At 42.1% G+C, this 19,499-nt stretch overlaps 1 protein-coding gene across 2 annotated transcripts in view; it reads right to left on the bottom strand.

The window, feature by feature from the left end:
• Positions 1–777: 777 nt before the first annotated feature.
• UPF1 (UPF1 RNA helicase and ATPase) overlaps positions 778–19,499 on the bottom strand; it is a 108,768-nt gene continuing 90,046 nt past the window's right edge. The window contains exons 12-24 of one of the 2 annotated variants that reach the window (XM_056573160.1): positions 17,982–18,146; positions 13,761–13,875; positions 12,670–12,813; positions 12,257–12,470; positions 12,056–12,173; positions 11,811–11,967; positions 11,558–11,700; positions 10,928–11,102; positions 10,651–10,732; positions 8,335–8,496; positions 4,407–4,627; positions 3,825–3,947; positions 778–2,776 (exon numbers count right to left, since the gene is read on the bottom strand). In XM_056573160.1, the coding sequence (XP_056429135.1) occupies positions 3,828–3,947; positions 4,407–4,627; positions 8,335–8,496; positions 10,651–10,732; positions 10,928–11,102; positions 11,558–11,700; positions 11,811–11,967; positions 12,056–12,173; positions 12,257–12,470; positions 12,670–12,813; positions 13,761–13,875; positions 17,982–18,146 (1,816 nt within the window). In that variant the 3' untranslated portion in view covers positions 778–2,776; positions 3,825–3,827. Of the gene's footprint in view, positions 2,777–3,824; positions 3,948–4,406; positions 4,658–8,334; positions 8,497–10,650; positions 10,733–10,927; positions 11,103–11,557; positions 11,701–11,810; positions 11,968–12,055; positions 12,174–12,256; positions 12,471–12,669; positions 12,814–13,760; positions 13,876–17,981; positions 18,147–19,499 lie in introns of both variants that reach the window. The other variant, XM_056573152.1, reaches the window with a different exon arrangement.

Here is a 19,499-nt window from a genome sequence, read left to right as displayed (position 1 = left end):
AATAGTCCCCTATGGGGACTTAAATTGTGAATAAGTTAACAAAAAATAAAATAAAAGGTAAATAAGCCCAGCTTTCATAATAAAAGCTTTCTAAATATACAAACACAAAAATATAGGGGTGAGAAGAGGACTATTCTAAGTATACTTTTCATACAAAAAGTTATAATTTCTCTTTTTTAGTGGAACAAAATGATGCATCAGTATGATTAAGATCGCTTAGTCGATTGAAACGCGTCACGGCTGTCTTCCCTGTGTGTTGCTGTGTCTACAATAAAGCACTAGCATTCGAGCTTTGGCTGCGCTGGACGTCTTTCTTTGTTTCCTTTGGATTACTATCAGCCTTGTCCGTGCCGAGTCCGTGCCGCGGCTGGCGGATATTGGAGGGGTGAGCTGGATCTACTCTACGTGGCTATATAAATTGGATATTGTTTTTATCGCATGGGCCTACAGACTAAATATGTGATTTTTTTCCCCCAAAAGTGCACTGGGTAGAAACTGAAGCCCCCAAAAGTTACCAAATGACTCTTCAATTTCACCCCACAAATAATTTCCGTTTGTTTCACTTTAAATTTGGCGGTAAAAGTAGCAAATGTCATTATTAAGAACAATATGTCAAAAGGAAAAAAAAAAAAACACCTGCATTTTTAAGAGGTTAACATTTGGTACACCTGGATTTATACACACTGACAAAAATATATAAACTTGCTTAAAACTGAGCAAGTCTTGATATGCAATCTGCAAGCCATAAAATAAATCCACAATAAGGAGTGCAAGGGCTGTTTATCAATCATTTTATTAATGACATATGATTAAAACAAATCAATGGGAGAGGAAAAACAAAAATACACTGTGCTAGCACAAGCATTCCTGGGTATTTAAAACTCAATAACTACTACAGGAAAACAAATAAAGCCAGCAGATGCTTTTTAGTACGCGAAGTAGTAATGAGAAGATCTAGATACTCATTCATCTTTGCGCAATATATTGGTGTTATTGAAGAGGAAAGTCTAAATACACATTTAAGTCATCTACTAAGAAAGCAGTGCAGGGTAAGGGAGAAAAAAATTAAAAAGGAAAAGAGCCCTTCGGCAACATTGATAAATAAAACTTCTTTTCTTGCAGGAAGGAAGGTGGCCAACGTTGTGTAGGAATTGCCAAGTGCGTAAACCAAGACTGAAGCTACACCTATGGCATTATGGTACCTGTAAATAAATGGCACAGTGCATATATACAAACCCAGCTCCTAATTCTTTCAGCAGAATAGAAACTAAACTTTGTGATTTGTTTCTTTTCACATCTGCCTAGCTAAAAGTCATACAATGATGTGGCGGCCTAAATTATAAATACTAAGAGGACGGTTTTCGAAAACAAGCTGTATTTTACTTTTATTTATTTTTTTTGACTGAAAAAATGTTACCGTAATAACACCAGTATTGTGCATAAATTAGTTCATGACCAAACCGCTCAATAGGGCAGAATAAAATGTATTTACTGGCACTGCCTTGCACTGGTCTAAGGCGAAGTCCATTCAGTCTCTCACTGGAAGAGATGATCCAATGATTCTTATTGTACACAGAATGTAGGCCACCTTCCATACTGCCTGCAGTCCTGTTCTATTTTCATCCAGTTTCAAAATCTATAGAGAAAACTTGACTTTCAAACCTATATAATCCCCAGTTTCCACTACTAGATCCATATATGGGAGGGGGAATTCTCAATAGAAGGCTAGCTTGTCTCTCCCTGACAGCTGGGTGCCGAAGGGCAGAAAAAATCTGTCCCTTTTTCAAGCATACAATTTGCCTAAACAAAGATTATTTGTTTTGTGGAGTAGAGTCCAGACAGTAGCCAATCAAAGCATACAGAAAACACTGAAAAAACCCCTCTCCTTAAGGGAGTTTGTATACTCCATTGCTCTGCTACACTGCTTTAGGAAAGAGAGGCTAGTCATTAAGTCATTTGCTGCATCTGAAAGTCCCTATTTGTGGCGGCCTTTCTAACTTGCCACATAAACCACAATTCTCTCGCAGTACTCAGGTCCACCGCAACCAGCAGAATAAAAGAAAAGAAAATACATCCAGCACTTTGTTTCTCTAGAAAGTTTTAAAACCAACTAGTGCAGAACCTTTTAGGTAGAGGGGCATGGTGGAGACCATAGGTTTCTTAATCAAAGCCAGTTTGAAAATCAAACCTGCATCTCAAAGTTGACCTCTTCATTTCTCATTAATACTGTTGCTTGCATTGAAGAAACTAGAATATGCTGTCTATATGGTTTAAAACAGACTCAAAAGAATCTGTATTTAAAAAAAACAAACAAACCCACAACTCTGAGATAAGGAACTGTTTTCCTCCAGCTTTGATAATAGTGCCAAAGGAGTACATAACTAGTTAGAAAACAAAAGCTGTTCCTCCAGCCCATGCCCAAGTTACGGTGCAGGCTAGAAAGCTCTAGCGGGTTGTTGAAACTCTGACAGCGACAACTTGATGGCAATGGTTACTCCCATTTACTACCTATCCTGTTAAGGTGCATGTGGCTTCTCTGATGTATAGCCACGTCTCCTATCGTTCTCCTCGCCTCTGTGTGCTTGCAGTGGTCTCGCTCGCTTTCGCCCTCTCTCGATTTTTTTATATTTTATCCCTCTCACGTTCCTCTCTCTCCTGTTGCTCTCACAGTGGTGCTTCAGTTTTAGCAGTGGAAAACAGGTATCCGTTTATTTTTTATTACTCAGAATAAAATGTGGATGAACTAAGTTCCACGCAGGCTTAGCTCGTCTTCAACCTGAAAAACAACAAATTCATCAGTTGTCAAACTAATATTGTAATGTAACAGCACAGAATGAAAGACTAGACTGTTTATAAAAAAAAAAAAAAAAACAACATTACAGAAACAAGCTCTAATTTTAACAAACTGCCATTACAGAATATAAGGTACCATATTTATTGGGGTATACCACGCACCGGCCTATAACACGCACCCTCATTTTACCAAGGATATTTGGGTAAAAAAAGTTTTTTACCCAAATATCCATGGTAAAATGAGAGTGCGTGTGTGCGCGTGTATACCCCGATACACCCCCAGGAAAGGCAGCGGGAGAGAGGCAGTCGCTGCCCGCTTCTCTTCCCCTGCCTTTCCTGGGGTCTAGAGCCCTGCTGCCGGCCCTTCTCTCCCCCTGGCTATCGGCGCCGCTGCCCGTTTTCTCCCCCTGACTATCGGTGCCGGCACCCAATTGCAGGCGCCGATAGCCAGGGGGAGAGAAGCGGCGCCGACAGCCAGGGGGAGAGAAGGGGCAGCGGCACCCATTGCCGGCGCCGCTGCCTCCCCCCATCCCCGGTTGCATAATTACCTGTTGCCGGGGTCGGGTCCGTGCTGCTTCAGGCCTCCGGTGTGCGTCCCATGCATCGTTACTATGCACTGCACGGCGCAATGACGAGTGACGTCTTTGCGCCACGCCATGCAGTGCAAAGCAACGACGCATGGGACGCACACCGGAGGCCTGAAGCAGCGCGGACACCGATAGCCAGGGGGAGAGAACGGGCAGCGGCGCCGATAGCCAGGGGGAGAGAAGGGCCGGCAGGGGCAGAGAAGCCGGCAGCGCTGGCGCTCTCTGCACCTGCAAAGCCGCTGGAGTTCATTGATTTAAAGCGCCTGCTTTAAATCATTGAACTGCAGCGGCTTATCGGCATATAACACGCAGGTAGACTTTAGGCTAAAAATTTTAGCCAAAAAAGTGTGTGTTATACGCAGATAAATACGGTATTTATATGCTGGAAAAAGGGAGCTTCTATACAAGATATACTTTTACGTAGGAATAGTAAAAATTACTTACACACTAGTACTGTGACAGCCCGGTCACACCTCCAAGTTGATAAGCTCGCTCCCCTTGGTAAGTAGAGTCCTGCGATAATGCAACATCAATCTGCGACTTAAATTCATCACCAAGGTAGCTATCCTGGAATAAGAAAACATACTGTAGTACTGAATTATTGATTCCTATGATTGATCTATTCCAATAAATGAAAGTACTGTATAATGACAAGCAATTTCATAAAACCAGCAACATATGTTTGTAGGTAGGATATAATAAATTAAATAAAATAAATTATATATATATATTATATATATATATATATATATATTTTATAATAATAATATATCTATATATTAAAAAATATAATATATCTATCTATATATTAAAAAATATAATAATATATCTATCTATATATTAAAAAACATAATATCTCTATCTATCTCGCAAAATCATCGTTAGTTGCAGTATCTTGTAATACCTTTTTTATTGGACTAACAAGATTATGTAGAGACAAGCTTTCGGGATTCCTCCCTTTATCAAGTCATAAGCATTTCTGATTATGTATTGTCAGATGACCCAGTGTTTAAACACTTTACATACCTGTGATAATTCTGGTTGAGAAAGTCCTGGCTGGCTCATCTGTGATGGTTGGCTCATAGATATGTATCCCTGTGTTAGAGGTCCTTGTGAAAATGGCTGGGACACTACATCTTGACTGGCTTGACTATTTGGCATATTTCCCTGACTCATGCCTTGAAGCCCAATGCCTCTCTGTTTCTGCCGCCCACCACGGGTAGCTTTCCCTTTAGGCATTCCACGACCTTGGGAAACACGGTCAATGTATGAATGAGCTGCAAGATGATTAACATAACACTTTCAAAAGAACATCATGAGCATAACACATTAATGTAAAAAGTACTTTTTTGTTTCCGCACATGGGAAACTACAATATTCTACAGAAGCTGACTACATTGTATTCTAAGCTGTTGGAACTATAAGTCTGCTTCCAATAACAGGGGGGGGGGGGGGGGGAGAAACACCACCTTTAAATGGGGAGGAACTTAAACAAAAGCTTTATACCTTCATGTACACAAGTAAAAGGGTAACAATCACAAGAATTTTGGCCCTTAAACCATCACAGTGGCTTGAACTGGGAGGTACGTTTCTACATTATATTGCATCATACATATAATACGAAGCTGAAGCATGCACTGTATAAATACTACCAGTGAGCAGTCATCTGGGCATATTACGATGCTTAAGAGTCATGCAGTTCGGTCAGACTATCTGACTTCCCTAGAGGGTCTTTGTACTTTGCAATACTGTTCTATAGTGTATTAAGTCTTTCAACTTAATAATGACCGACATTTTCTTAGACCCTGTCTGTCTGGAAGATTGCACACCTGGAAGCCTTCATTAGGCCCCCAATTGCCATGACAATCCATAAGGACTCTGCCATTGTATCACAGGGGCTGGTGCGGTGACAGAGGGAGCCCCAGCTTTGCGTCTGATCAGATATTGTGCATGCTGTTGAGTGTGGCATCTAAGGTGTTAAATGGTTGAGATTTAGAGGAATTAGAGGAATTTCCATTTTCTGCTCTTACAGCTTGTGTGTCAGCTGAGACCTACTGCCAATGACTTTGGCTCAGCACCTAAGCCCCTGCCATCCTGGACCAATAAATGTATACCAAGTTGTGGAAAGTACTTCCTGACAAAACTATATCTATTAACCTGTTGGGGACCAAGGGCGTACAGGTACACCCTTGCTCCCTGGTACTTAACCACTTAAGGACCCAGGGCGTACCTGTACGTTCTGAGTCCGCTCCCATTCTAAAAACCCCACGTTTTAAACAATGGCCGGGACCCGTGGCACTGAGCGCGGTGCTGCATGCTAGTAAACCTTTAGACGCGGCTTTCAAAGTCGATTGCTGCATCTAAAGTGAAACTAAACTAATGTCTGTTATCTCAGGGGGCTGTTCGGGACCACCCCGGTGAAATCGTGGTGTCCCGAACAGCTGTAGGACACATGGAGGGTCCCCTTACCTGCCTCCTGGTGTCCGATCGCCGAATGACTGCTCAATGCCGGAGATCCAGGCATGAGCAGTCAAGCGGCAGAATCATCGATCAATGGTTTCCTCTGAGAAACCATTGATCAATGTAAATGATCAGTGTGTGCAGTGTTATAACCCCCTATGGGAGCTATAACACTGGAAAAAAAAAGTGAATAAAGATCATTTAATCCCTTCCCTAATAAAAGTTTGAATCACCCCCCTTTTCCCATTTAAAAAAAAATTCAAAATAAATAAACTGTAAATAATCAGCGATCAATACAAAAATGGTACCGCAAAATATGAGCACTCATACCGCCCCATACACGGAAAAATAAAAGTTATAGGGGTAAGAAGATGACAATGTTAAACATATAAATTTTCCTGCATGTAGTTATGATTTTTTTCAGAAGTACAACAAATCAAAGTAGGGTATCATTTTAATCGTATGGACCTACAGAATAAAGATAAGGTGTCATTTTTATTACTAAATGGCGTTTTTTCTTCAATGTTGTTGCACGATGATTTTTTTTCCTTTTGCCGTAATTTTTTGGGTACAATGACTGATATAATTACAAAGTAGTGCAAAAAATAAGCCATCACATGGATTTTTAGGTTCAAAATTTAAAGAACTATGATTTTTTAAGAGTAAGGAGGAAAAAAAAACGAAAGTGCAAAAATGGATAAACCTCGGGTCCTTAAGGCATTAAGGACCAAGGTTGTACCTGTAGGCCTGCGGGGATTTCTGTCCCCGCCGCGCCTCGGGTGGGGATTGCACTGGGATGCCTGCTGAAATAATTCAGCAGAAACCCCATGCAATCCCCTGGGGACTCCCCCTATGTCAGAAATCGCTGAGCAATTCAGAAAGGTGATTCCGGGCTGTTCGGGTCTCTGATGACCAGATAGCCCAGAAAATAGGGATGATCGGAGCTGTCAGAAACAACTCAGGGACCGGTGGTTGAAAGAAGGCACAGGCAAGTGGAGGTGGAGACGTCAGAGGCAGTAGTGAAGATCGCTGTAAAGTGATCTTCACTGCTGCTTCTAGGAATTTCAAAACTACAACTCCCAGCATGCCCAGACAGCCAAAGGGCATGCTGGGACTCAGTTCTGCAACAGCTGGAGGCATACAACTAAAATTCCCAGCATGCCCTTTGGTTGCCCATGCATGCTGGGGGTTGTAGTTATGCAACAACTGGAGGCACACTGGTTGTTATTTGACTCAGTGCTTCGCAACCAGTGTGCCTCCAGCTGTTGAAAAACTACAACTCCCAGAATGTACGGTCTATCAGTGCATGCTGGGAGTTTTAGTTTGCAACAGCTGGAGGCCAACTGGTTGTGCAACTCCGAGTTAGGCAACAAACTCAGTGTTTTGCAAAACAGTATGTCTTCAGCTGTTGCAAAACTACAACTCAGCATGCACTTACATCCGAAGGGCATGTGGGGACATTTAGTTATGCAACAGCTGGAGGCACACTACTGCAACTCCCAGCATGCCCTTTGGCTGTCCGTGCATGCTGGGGGTTGTAGTTATGCAACAGCTGGATGCACAAAAATGTGCCTCCAGCTGTTGCATAACTACAACCACCAGCATGCACAAACTACCAAAGGGCAGGCTAGGAGTTCTAGTTGTGCCTTCTGTTGTTGCATACCAACTCCAGGCATGCCCTTGTGTGCATGCTGGGAGTTGTTGCTTAGCAACAGCAGTAGGCCAGTCTTACCTCCTGCTGCTGCGCAGTGAAGATCCGCCTGCTGTCGCCGCTGCTGGGGCCCTGATCCGCCAATATCGGGGATCGGGGGCCCCAGCCTCAGGTGGATGCTCCAGTCACCCGCTCTCGCCATCCGGAACAAGGGCAGAGCAGGTGCCATTAGGGACACCGCCACAGCAGGCGTTCCGATTCGTCTGCCTGTAACGGCTGACCAATCAGGATGATCGTGAGGTGGCACCAGTGCCACTTCACTGCTGCTGCTAAAGGATGATAGGTGCCATCTCGGATGGCACCTATTTTTTTTTTCCAGGTCACCTGGAACCGATTGACCCGGAATTGATTCAAAGCGCTGATCTGAATGTGGTCTCAGGATCCGCCCAAGTGTTGTCACGGGATGCCTGCTGAATGATTATAGCAGGCATCCCGGTCCTGTCCCTGTCAGGTGAACGGTGGGGACTGGAAATGCTCAGGGCGTACAGGTATGCCATCAGTCCTTAAGGATCAAGGATGCAGGGCGTATGCATACGCCCTGCATCCCCAAGAGGTTAAGGACTTGCTTTATCTGTATTAGGTATCTACTTATTTTAGTTTAATCTTCACTTTTTCCTAGCTTTTTTTTTTTTAGGACATTTTGGTGGCTTCAGAACCAATTACCAGGTTTTAGCAGCGTTATGGCCTCAACATACAATTGTTTCAACATACAATGGTCGTCCTGGAACCAATTAATATTGTAACTTGAGGGACCAATGCATAATCAATCGCAACAGTAAGTACCTGCAGTTGGTCCATTGGCCTGTCCAAAATAACTTGGTGGAGGCATTGGAGGCATGACCAAATTAAATGGTATTGGAATGTTCATTGCAGTTACATGACTGGGTCCAGAGCTAATCATGCCGATCTGATCATGAGTTTGGAAGTACATGTTTGAGGGTCGAGCTGAGGAAGTAAAGATATATACACTAGTTAGAATTATACTGTAGCAGAAGATTACATCAACCATCACTGGGTTTCCTGTTAAAATTCCTGTCAGCTATAATGTAAAATTATATTTCAAATCTAAAATGATGCAATTTATGTATGTAAAAATTAAGGCAGGCATGTGGATCAAAACCAAAATTAATGCTATCAATGGCTGTACCATAAAGGTTAAAGAAGAAGTATCATGGACCAAGTCACAAATTTTATTTTTTTTTCATGTGAAAGTGCATCAGCTCACCATTCTGACAATCTGCTCCTCATGTATCTCACCCTCTCCCTTCTGCAATCCCCTCTGAAAGATCAGTACTTCCTGTCTCCCATAATGCCTTTCAGTTCATCATAGAAGTAGCCCAGCCTAGACCAGTGCTTCCTAACCAGGGTGCCTCAAGCTGTTGTGAAACTACAACTCCCAGCATGCCTGGGAGTTTTAGTTTTGCAACAGCTGGAGGCACCCTGGTTGGGATACACTGACCTAGACACTGATCACTTTCCTAACAGCAGGCTCAGTGTTTCCCCTCCCCCTGCTTCTATTCTCAGGACATGGTTCTTTCAGACTGACCTGCTGTCAGATTGTGATCAGTGCAGGGGAGAGCAGGGATCTCCCCTCCCCCTCTGCTTCTTCTCAGGACATCGTGCTTGCTCTTATAAACACTGAGCTGGCTGTCAGATGCTTCCCTGCCAAGGAGATGAAGACGCTTGCTCAGCTCACTGAGGCTACTATGATTGGCTGAAGCTGCACATGGGAGGTGCCCTTGCCGTGCATAGAGCTGGCTGAGCTGCAGGCAGCACACAGAACTATGGGAAATTGTGACATCACGGCCCCCAGCATAATGCAGGATGTAAGTGTTCACTCTGCCTGAGCAGGTTATTTCCCTCCAATCCACACTAGGTTAATCAGTTTTAATCTAGTATCCGTACGAGACAGGCACAACCTGACCAGACTTCTTCAGGCTGTGAACCAGGTGACTACATTTTTACCCAGATTTTTGCTCACAGAGAGCACTCTTAAGATTAAAAAAAGGATGATTCTTTAACTTGGCCACAAAGTGGAGACCCCCATCAAGAGGGACAGGCTTTCCTCAGGTCCCATGTTTTAGGCATTTTTTAAATGGCTATAGAGCAGGAGTGTGCACAATAGCCATTTTTTAAATGCACTTTTTCAATTTCATGTAGGAATACCTTTCCTGAGCGCCTCTTTTCCATGCCACTTACAATTGTGTATAAGAAGACAAAACAAACGTTGCCACATGGGTTTCAGTTCACACTTTCTCTTAGTCCTAGAGGCCCAATGCTGACACAATGCTATAGAATGGACCTGGTAGAACTGATTATTTACAGAACTGGGCATATGGCAATATGGTGGTTCAGTATATTAACTAAAAGAATGTTCATCTTGCATCCAGCAACTCAACCCTGTACAGTAACCCCCCCGACATGCGATGGCCCCGACATATGATCAAATCGACATACGATGGCCTCTCAGAGGTCATCGCATGTCGATGTCAGCATCGACATACGATGCTTTTATATATCGGGGCCATCGCATAAACTGCTATCAGACAGCGCAAAATAGTTTAAGCATCCCGGACAGGTTCACTTACCTATCCCCTCTGCTCGAGGTCCACTTCACGATCTTCCGGCATCTTCTCTGGGGTCCGGGCCTCGCTTTCCGGCGTCGTTATTACTTCCTGCGCACGCCGTGGCGGCGCAGCAACGTAATAACGACACCAGAAAGCGAGGCCCGGACCCTGGAGAAGATGCGGAAGAAGCCAGAGGATCCCGAAGAAGACGCCAGAGCAGCGGGACAGCATCGGGAGCCCCTGGGACAGCATCGGGAGCGGTGAGGACGTGGTCCGGAGTGGCGGGGACAGGTGAGTATTAAATGCACTTTTTACATTGCACGAATCCCTCAACATACGGTGGATTCGACAAACTATGGGTCGTTTAGAACGAATTACCATCGTATGTTGAGGGACCACTGTATAAAACTCTTTGTACCTTGATATTTCCACTTTATAGATGAAAAAAACATTCCTCTTGGCACTTTTATGGTATAACTTTAAATTAAAATATCACAACATTACAAACAATTCTGGAGGCCTGTTAGTTTACCTTGACTACTTCTGTCATACACAGATCCAGGTATTATTGCTTCACGGGCATCATACATTGCTGTTGTCATAAAACGTGCCCCCTAGAAACATAATAAAAACTTACTATAATAGCCAAGAGGGGTCAAAATGGATTGCTTATAAATGTAACTGTGCAAAAAGCAAAAATCCTTTTCAGACATTGTCTGCATTTTTCTATTCTTCTAACACCACTTTAAAGTCAGCAGCAAATTTTTAACACAAGTAGGAAGTAAATTTCTTTAGAGGTGAATACTTACAGGATTAATAGTGTTTACAAGTTTTCGAGGTTTGCTAAACTGCATGAGACTCTCTCTAAGATTGTTGAGGGGCCCTTCAACGAGAACTTTTTGTTCTTTGTAGTAATTTAGAAGGTGGTTCCACAGGGGCTGCTTTGAAAGTGCTTTTGGGTTTCCCACAATTATAACCCCATACCTAGAAACATGGGATATGTTAGAAACGGATAGTCAACAGAAGAAATTATGGGTTTCTAGAGATTATGATGCTAAAAGCATTACAAAACAGTTAAAGAATATGTCCAGTGGTAAAAAATAATAATAAAATCAACCCCTATCTGCAGGACAGGGAATAAGTGTCTGATTGTGGGGGGTCCGACCCCTGGGATCTCTTGTACAGGGCCTCGGCTGAGCTGCTGTGTGTGACATTTTGCACACAGCAAGTACAAACACGCCCCCTCCATTCATCTCTATGGTAGAGAGCGAGACATCGCAATGCTGTGTGTCTGCTGCTCCCATAGAAATTAAAGGAGGGAGAGTGTTTTCCGACCAGCTGACTTGCTGGGTACGACACGCGCTAATAAGTGCTTTTTCTTAGCATTGGACATAATCTTTAACGGCAAAAACTGATTGCTATTCCATCCGGACATTTACCTTGCTCTTGTCAATGCCACATTCAAACGACGGGGATCATTTAAGAAACCAATTCCCTGGTGCTCATTTGCACGGACACAAGAAAGAATAATAAAGTCTTTCTCTCTTCCTTGAAAGGCATCTACACTGGCAATTTCCACCTCCTAAAGAAAGGAAACATTTACAGTCTATCAGAAAAAAAAATACTACTTAAATTAAATATTCTGAAAAAAGCCACACAGTAGATATGTACTGCATACTGATAGAACTGTACCTGATAGAGCTTAGTGTGCAAAGAGCCACTGAATTGCATGTACTGAACCAAATAGGATCTCTGCCCTTCGTATGGAGTAATTATACCAATCTGGTCTGGTTTGGCACCTGCCTTCAGAAGTTTGGTAGTAATCTTCTCAACATTAGCAGCTTCAGTCCTAACAGAGACCGTGAGTTAAATGTAAAACATGAACTGGGTTGGAGACAAACTAAAAAGGATACATAACAAAATCTTATTCCCTTTACCTGTTTAGATAAGAGGTCCCTGAACTAGCAATCTCTTCTTGTCCCTGGGTTACATAAAAAAACATTGGTTTGTCTGGTTGTGGCCACTGGAAGTCAAAGCCTTTCTTTACACGATCCGCTAGATAAATGATAAAGAAATTAACATTCACTTGTACCGTTACTTCCAACTGCAAACACTTTTTAATCCCTTAGTTGCATTACCTGCAGTTACTCCATTTTGAAGGGACCCTTCATAGAAAATGTTTGATGGAAAAGCACTGAGGGCAGGATGCATCCTGTACTGAACCTGAAGGCGAATTGGTCTGATGCCAAGGACCACAAGTCTCTCAAACAGAGACTGAGACAGCCCAGCCTTTGCAGCTTTTTTACACATCACAACTGGACCAAGCTGACAGTGATCGCCTACAAGTATTAGCTAGAAGAAGGAGAAAAAAAAAATGTTGTACAAAGCTGTATTATGGATTTAGGGGAAGCACACATTGGTGATGGGACATTTAGATATTTAGATTTCCTGTTCAGAGACACAACAGAAAATGGCAGAACTCAAGCCGTATAGACAAACATAGCTCCCTAAAAGCAAGTAATGACTCTTCTAGAGAAATATATTAAATCACCTGTTTTGCTCCAAGCACAACTGGTACCATACATTCAGGCTCTGTTGCTTGAGTACTTTCATCAATCAAAATTGAACGGAACTGCATTTTAGCAAGCCTAGGATCTCCAGCTCCAACACATGTACAGCAAATCACATCAGCATTCTGGAAGTGAAGGGAAGAAATCAGTCATTTCAAGAGCGGACAAGAACAAATCATGAAAACATTCATTCTAATCAATACATTAATGCTGTGAGCAGTGCTGTTCTCTCATAGCAACCAAGGTCATTTTGAAATCTATTGTATACGTTTAGCTGTATAAATTTGGCTGTAGTGACCAGTGTCGGGCAGCTGCTGCCAAGGCTAAGGGTGCATCAATAGGGGCATAGATGCCCACGACAAGGAAATAATTCTACCGCTGTACAAATCACTAGTCAGACCACACATAGAATACTGTGTACAGTACTGGGCACCAGTGTACAAGAAAGATATAGTGGAGCTGGAGAGGGTTCAAAGACGGGCAACCAGGGTAATACGGGGAATGGGAGGACTACAGTACCCAGAAAGATTATCAGAATTAGGGTTATTTAGTTTAGAAAAAAGAAGGCTTAGGGGAGACCTAATAACTATGTATAAATATATCAGGGGACAGTACAGAGATCTCTCCCATGATCTATTTATACCCAGGACTGTATCTATAACAAGGGGGCATCCTCTACGTATAGAGGAAAGAAGGTTCCTACACCAGCACCAGCAGTGAGACTGGAATTCTCTGCCGGAGGAGGTGGTCATGGTGAACTCTGTAATACAGTTCAAAACGGGTCTGGATACATTTTTGGAGAGTAATAACATTGCTGGTTATGTATACTAGATTTATAGGGACAGAACATTGATCCAGGGATTTATGCCTCTATTTGGAGTCTGGAAGGAATTTTTGCCTCTAGTATGAGTTTTTTTTTGCCTTCCTCTGGATCAACAACTCATTAGGGACTTATTAGGGATATAGGTTGAACTTGATGGACTCTGGTCTTTTTTCAACCTTATGAACTATGTTACTATGTTAAGGTGCACTTTACATGTTTCACTACATACAACAGCTAATATACCAGTACCATTAGTAATTCTCTTTCAGCTGTTCTTTTAAGAGCTCTGTATCTTTTCTCATCAGCCGATGATAGTTCTCCTGTCTCATCTTTCAACTGCTGCAATTTCTGGAGCTCTGGCATACTAATAAAACGAACAAAACTGTAAGTTAGTCAAGGCTAAGTAAATACCCAATTAAAGAACTAGGATTTGCACTGGTTTTGAACACATACTCTTATTAAAAGCAAATGTGTAATTGGGCACATATCATGCACACACACCTAAAACATTTACATGCAGAATGTAAAACTTCAAATACATTTTTTCTATTCAGAATCTATAAGAGGTAACTTAAGGGCCCACTTGAATCTAAAGCATTAAGTTGATATTTATTTTACCAGACAAAATGTCCGGAAAAAAAGACAGAAGGTAGAAGAAATGTATGCAATTTAGAGGAATCACAATTCACCAACAAGGAAATTACAACATAACCCTGAAAAATATGGCAAATTGAGTATAGTAGAACAAGCACAGAGTCTGTAGGGTGCCATACTGTATGATACCATGCTACCGCAGACACTCTATACTGTTTCTGCTGTATTGCACCATATTATGGGGACATTCGTGTAGCAGAAAATTCTTTCAAATTGTGGAATATACGGTACCTTAATAAACAATTCATGCCAGATTCACACCTGCAGTAGAGGTTCTGTTAGGAGCATCCATTGCAGATTATTAAAAAATGCCAGACAAAGCACAGCAAAGAGAAACCAATTACACCAATAGAGATATAACATCGGGTCGGCACAGCCACTACTCCATATAGTCCAGATATACTGAGGAGTAAGATCCAAACTTCTTGCTAAACAAATCTATGCCGCACAGTGTTCTGACTGTGAAAAGTACACAATCTTCAAAAGAACATAGGTAGTCAGAACTCACCACGTAATCTTTATCTTCTTTATTACTACTCATATATACAAAAATGCAAACCAGAGTTAGCACTAGTCAATGCTTTATTAATAAAGATGATGAGAAGATGTGGTGAGTGCCGACTACCAATGATCTTTTCAAGAAAGAGAAACCAATGCAGTCAATGCTGGACAACTCAAAAAATAACAGGAAAAAAGCGGATATACTAAAATGTAATGCACAGTAACAACAAAATTCTGTATGAAATATAATTATTAGCAGCAAATATACATAGATACAAAACGACACAATACAGTTGAAAACCAATTAAAATTGCTCTAACAAGAGCAACCTCCTACAAAAACATGAGTGGGAGGATATAACCACCCTCAAGTGGGCACACTTACATAAATAGCAGATGACACTGCTCAGTCCGTCCAAAACTCCAACCTAATGTGTGAACCATATATGTGGCAGAAAAAACAGTTACCTAGTGTACAGAATCAAATTCATTTATTACTTTTTCTTTTTTTTTTTTACCACTTTTTCCTCCATAAATGCACAATTTTATTTATTTGTTTTACTTCTCATTTCAGATCCGTATATACAGACTACTTTGGATTTGGTGGACTACGATGACCAGCTTTAATATTAAATGTTTCATATTTAATATTAATAAAATGGTTAATGAGGGCTTGGGGGCTTTTTGACTAAAAGTTTTTTAAACTAGTTGTGTATTTTTTTAAATTTAATTTACAGGCTTAGTGGAAGCGGTCTAGTACTAAGCCGGGGCTTAACAGCTAGCGCAAACCCCCAACTGATACCCCAATACACAACACCACAGGGGTACTGGGAAGAGCTGGTTTCAACAGGCCCAGAGCATCAAAGGTCCTCGCCCACCCTTGTAGTGTCAGGCTGTTGCTGCTTGGTTGGTATCTGGCTGAGAATGAAAATATGGGGAACCCCACATTTTTTTTTTTGCATAAAAAAAAATATATATATTGTTCCCCCTATTTTTATTCTTAGCCAGATCAAGCAGCAACAGCCCAACGTTACTAGGGTGGGCGAGGATCATTGTTACTGGCTCTCCCTAGCCTAAATAATGCCAGTCTGTTACCGCCTTTGCGCACCATTTTTGATGCTCCGGGCCTGTTTGTACCGGCTCTTTCCGGCACCCCTGTGGCAGTGGGTAACCGAGGTAATAATTAGGGTTTAGCGCTAGCTGTTTTTGTGGCCAACACCAAGCCCCGGCTTAGGCCCCTTTCACACTATACATTCATCCGTTTTTAAACACCTGTTATATGTTCCGTTATGAAAACCCTGAAAATCGGTCGTTAAACGGCTGTTACAAAATCCCATTATAGTCTATGGGATTTTTACATCCGTTTTAACCTGTCATAGCTCGTTAATAATAATGGACGCTATTATTAATGGGCTTTGACTGGTTAAATCTGATCATGTAAAAATCCCATAGACTATAATGGGATTTTGTAACTGCCGATTTTCAGGGTTTTCATAACGGAACATATATCTTTAAAAATGGATGAATGTAGTGTAAAAAGGGCCTTCGTAAGGGGCTCATTCTATAAGACCCAACACGTTTAAGAAATCTTTTATTTCGAAAAATAAAAATAAAACTTCACCCCCCCCCCCCACAAGCCCTCGTTAACCATTTTATTAACATTTAACAGAGTAGAAGAAAAGAAATGCTGGTCATCGATAGTCCACCGAATCCAAAGTAGTCCTCAGGATACACAGATCTGAAATGGGAGAAAAAAATTTAAATATAACACAGAAAATAGGTTATTGTCACCCGTCCGTGCCGCACGACTACAACTGTAAGGGAGTTTTAGTCACACGACGATGGTCTGGTGGGAGATGTGCAGGCGGGTGACCAGGGAAGCTCGTCACCAGCTCGCACATCTCCCGATGCCAGCGTCGCACGACTAACTCCCAGCATGCCCTTACAGTAAGGACATGCCTGGAGTTGTAGTAGTGCGACGCGGGCGGGAAATGCGCTTGTCACCCACCGCACAACTACAACTCCCAGCATGCAGTTGTGCTGAGCGGGCAGATGGAAGATTTGCGGCCAGGTGGCAAGCTTGTCACCGTTCCGCACATCTTCTGCCCGCACGACTACAACTCCCAGCATGTCCTTACTGTAAAGGCATGCTGGGAGTTGTAGTCGTGCTGCGCGGCCGGGAGATGTACGGACAGGTGAAAAGCTCGTCACCCGCCCATGCATCATCTGCCTGCCCACGCCGCACAACTACAACTCCCAGCATGTCCTGACTAAGGGCATGCTGAGAGTTGTAGTCGTGCAGCACGGGCAGGTGATGAGGAAACCAGGGAAGCGGGTGGTATTGAGCTTCACTCCCTGGCTTCCCAGCGGGGAAAATGAAAGATATAGCACTGTAACTTCATATTTCCTGCTGGCATCTGTGATTGGCCAGTCAGTCCAGGCCAATCACGGGTCAGCCCGGGAAATATGAAATTACAGTGCCGTAATTTAATATTTCTGTCAGCCGCTTCCGCTCACCGGAAGTTTATAATCAAGGTCTGACCTGGTTTACACTTGCGACTTTTTAAAGGGGGCTTTTTTTTTACCTACATGCAACTTTTGCACTTGCTAAATTCCCGACCACAGCAAAGTGAAAACTGAAAATTGCTTAGGTAGGGCTGGTTGTTACTTTATGCTTACCCACAATAGTCGCACAAAAAATTTCTTAGGCGCAAGTGCGACATTTTGTGCAATAATAAAAAAAAAAAAAAAAAAAAAAATCCTTTGATTAAATTTCCCTCTAGGTAACATTTCGGAAACATGTATGGTTCACACATTAGGTTGGAGTTTTGGATGGACTGAGCAGTGTCATCTGCCATTTATGTACGTGTGCCCACTTGAGGATGTTTCTGTAGGAGGGTGCTCTGGTTAGAACAATGTTTATTTGTTTTTAACTGTATTGTGTCATTTTGTATCCATGTATTTTTGTATATTTGCTAATAAAGATTATATTTCATACAGAATATTGTTATTACTGAGATGTACATAGCATTTTAGAATATCCGCTTTTTTCTTACTTATTTTGTGTATGGCTATTGAGATAGACTGCTTTGCACCCTGATATGTACTCTCTGATATAGAGGTTGAGCTTCCATGTTCTTGTGTTTTGGTTGTAATGCTGGACAACTGCCACCACCGTTATAGTATAAAACCAATGGAAACATTAGCTGTGGTGGGAACCTAGCATTTTTTTTTTAAATTATAAATATGGTTTAGGCTACCATATGTCAAAGTTCAAAGTAATAAAAATACTGTAACTAAGAAAACAGCAGCATACCTTTCCATGTTGCGGATCTGATTGTGCAGTGCCAAGAAAGAAACTGGAGAATCAATAGCTTCACGGCTCTTTGCACAGAGACGAACAACTTTGAGTCCAGTTTGATGTATTTTCTCAGTCAATTGATCTACAGCAATATTGCTTGGAGCACACACTAAGACAGGGCTAAGAATTTATACAAATATATTGTCAGAAATATCTATACAGAGTTTAATATAGCTAATTTTCTCAATTCTATATTAATACAGGTAATGGAAGTATCTAGTAAAACATTTCATTAATATGGCAGTGCATTAACCTTATACACTAATGACTAAAGAGTACTCTATTAGATGTAGACACTTTTTTACACTTTGTCTTTTTTAAATCTGTACTTGGTGGGAATTCTGCAGGGCAAGATCCCAGTGTTAAGCAGCCTTTAATTTTTATGAACGGCCTCTGTGCATTAAATAGGCTTAGTCACTGTCAATCAATGAGGGGTAGGAGTTGATGAAGAGGAGATGGGTTCTATGATGGGAAATGCCTTCTAGGTCACTGGAGCCTCATTTACATATTAAGGTTTATATCTCGGCACTGGAAACAACTATGGTGATAATACACATAATTGCACAAACTGTAAAGTCCAGACAGTTTGAAACAATGACGACCATTTAATTACATTGTTTACAAACAACCTCTCCATTCGTAGCTTGTGATTTTTTTTTTTTGCCATTTCTCATTTACCACTCCTTACCCCAGAAAAACTGCTCTAAAATCTTGCCCACTAGGTATCTCACGTCCCTGTAATCTGCTGTTCAACTGTTAGGCTAAATCTGTCTCTAGTAAACACAGCAAGTCAAAGCACAGGTGGTAGGAACAGGGCTTAGCTAGTGCAGAAGACTGAGCCTTAGAAAATCTGAGCTGTATACCTGCACGCATTACCCTTTCTGCAGAGGATCTGGACTGTCCATGCAAGGTAAATCAAGACTTCCCTTGTCTCCTTCCTTGCTGTGCTACTGCTCCTTGTTTCTTTTTTGCTCACAAAGCACCTTGCAAAGACCATGCACCAGCACAGTGCTTAACCGCTTAAGGAAAAGGAGATTTTTATGCTTACCGTAAAATCCATTGGGGGGCACAGACCCCAGCAGGATATACCCGCCTACAGGCACCTGAGCTAATACGTTTTAGTCCCAGAGCAGTAAGAGGACAGACAGGTAAGAAAAAAAACAGAAACTGAGGAACCGCAGAATAAAAATAACTGAAACACCCTCGGACAGGTAACCAAACCAGGAACCCCAGAAAACTGGGTGGGTGGTGTCCCCCCCCAATGGATCCTCAGAGAAAGATTTTACGGTAAGCATAAAAATCTCCTTTTCTCTATCAGCTCCATTGGGAGACACAGACCTTGGGACGTACCAAAGCAGTCCCCAGGGTGGGTAAAAGAGGAGCAAGCTAGGTGGAAGGCTGGACCACAGCCGCCTGCAACACCTTGAGACCCAGACTAGCATCAGCAGATGCAAAGGTATGAACCTGGTAGAA

Source organism: Hyla sarda, chromosome 1 (genome assembly GCF_029499605.1).
Source record: "Hyla sarda isolate aHylSar1 chromosome 1, aHylSar1.hap1, whole genome shotgun sequence".
Taxonomy (NCBI): Eukaryota; Metazoa; Chordata; class Amphibia; order Anura; family Hylidae; genus Hyla; species Hyla sarda.
This window is presented reverse-complemented; position numbering and strand designations above follow the sequence as displayed.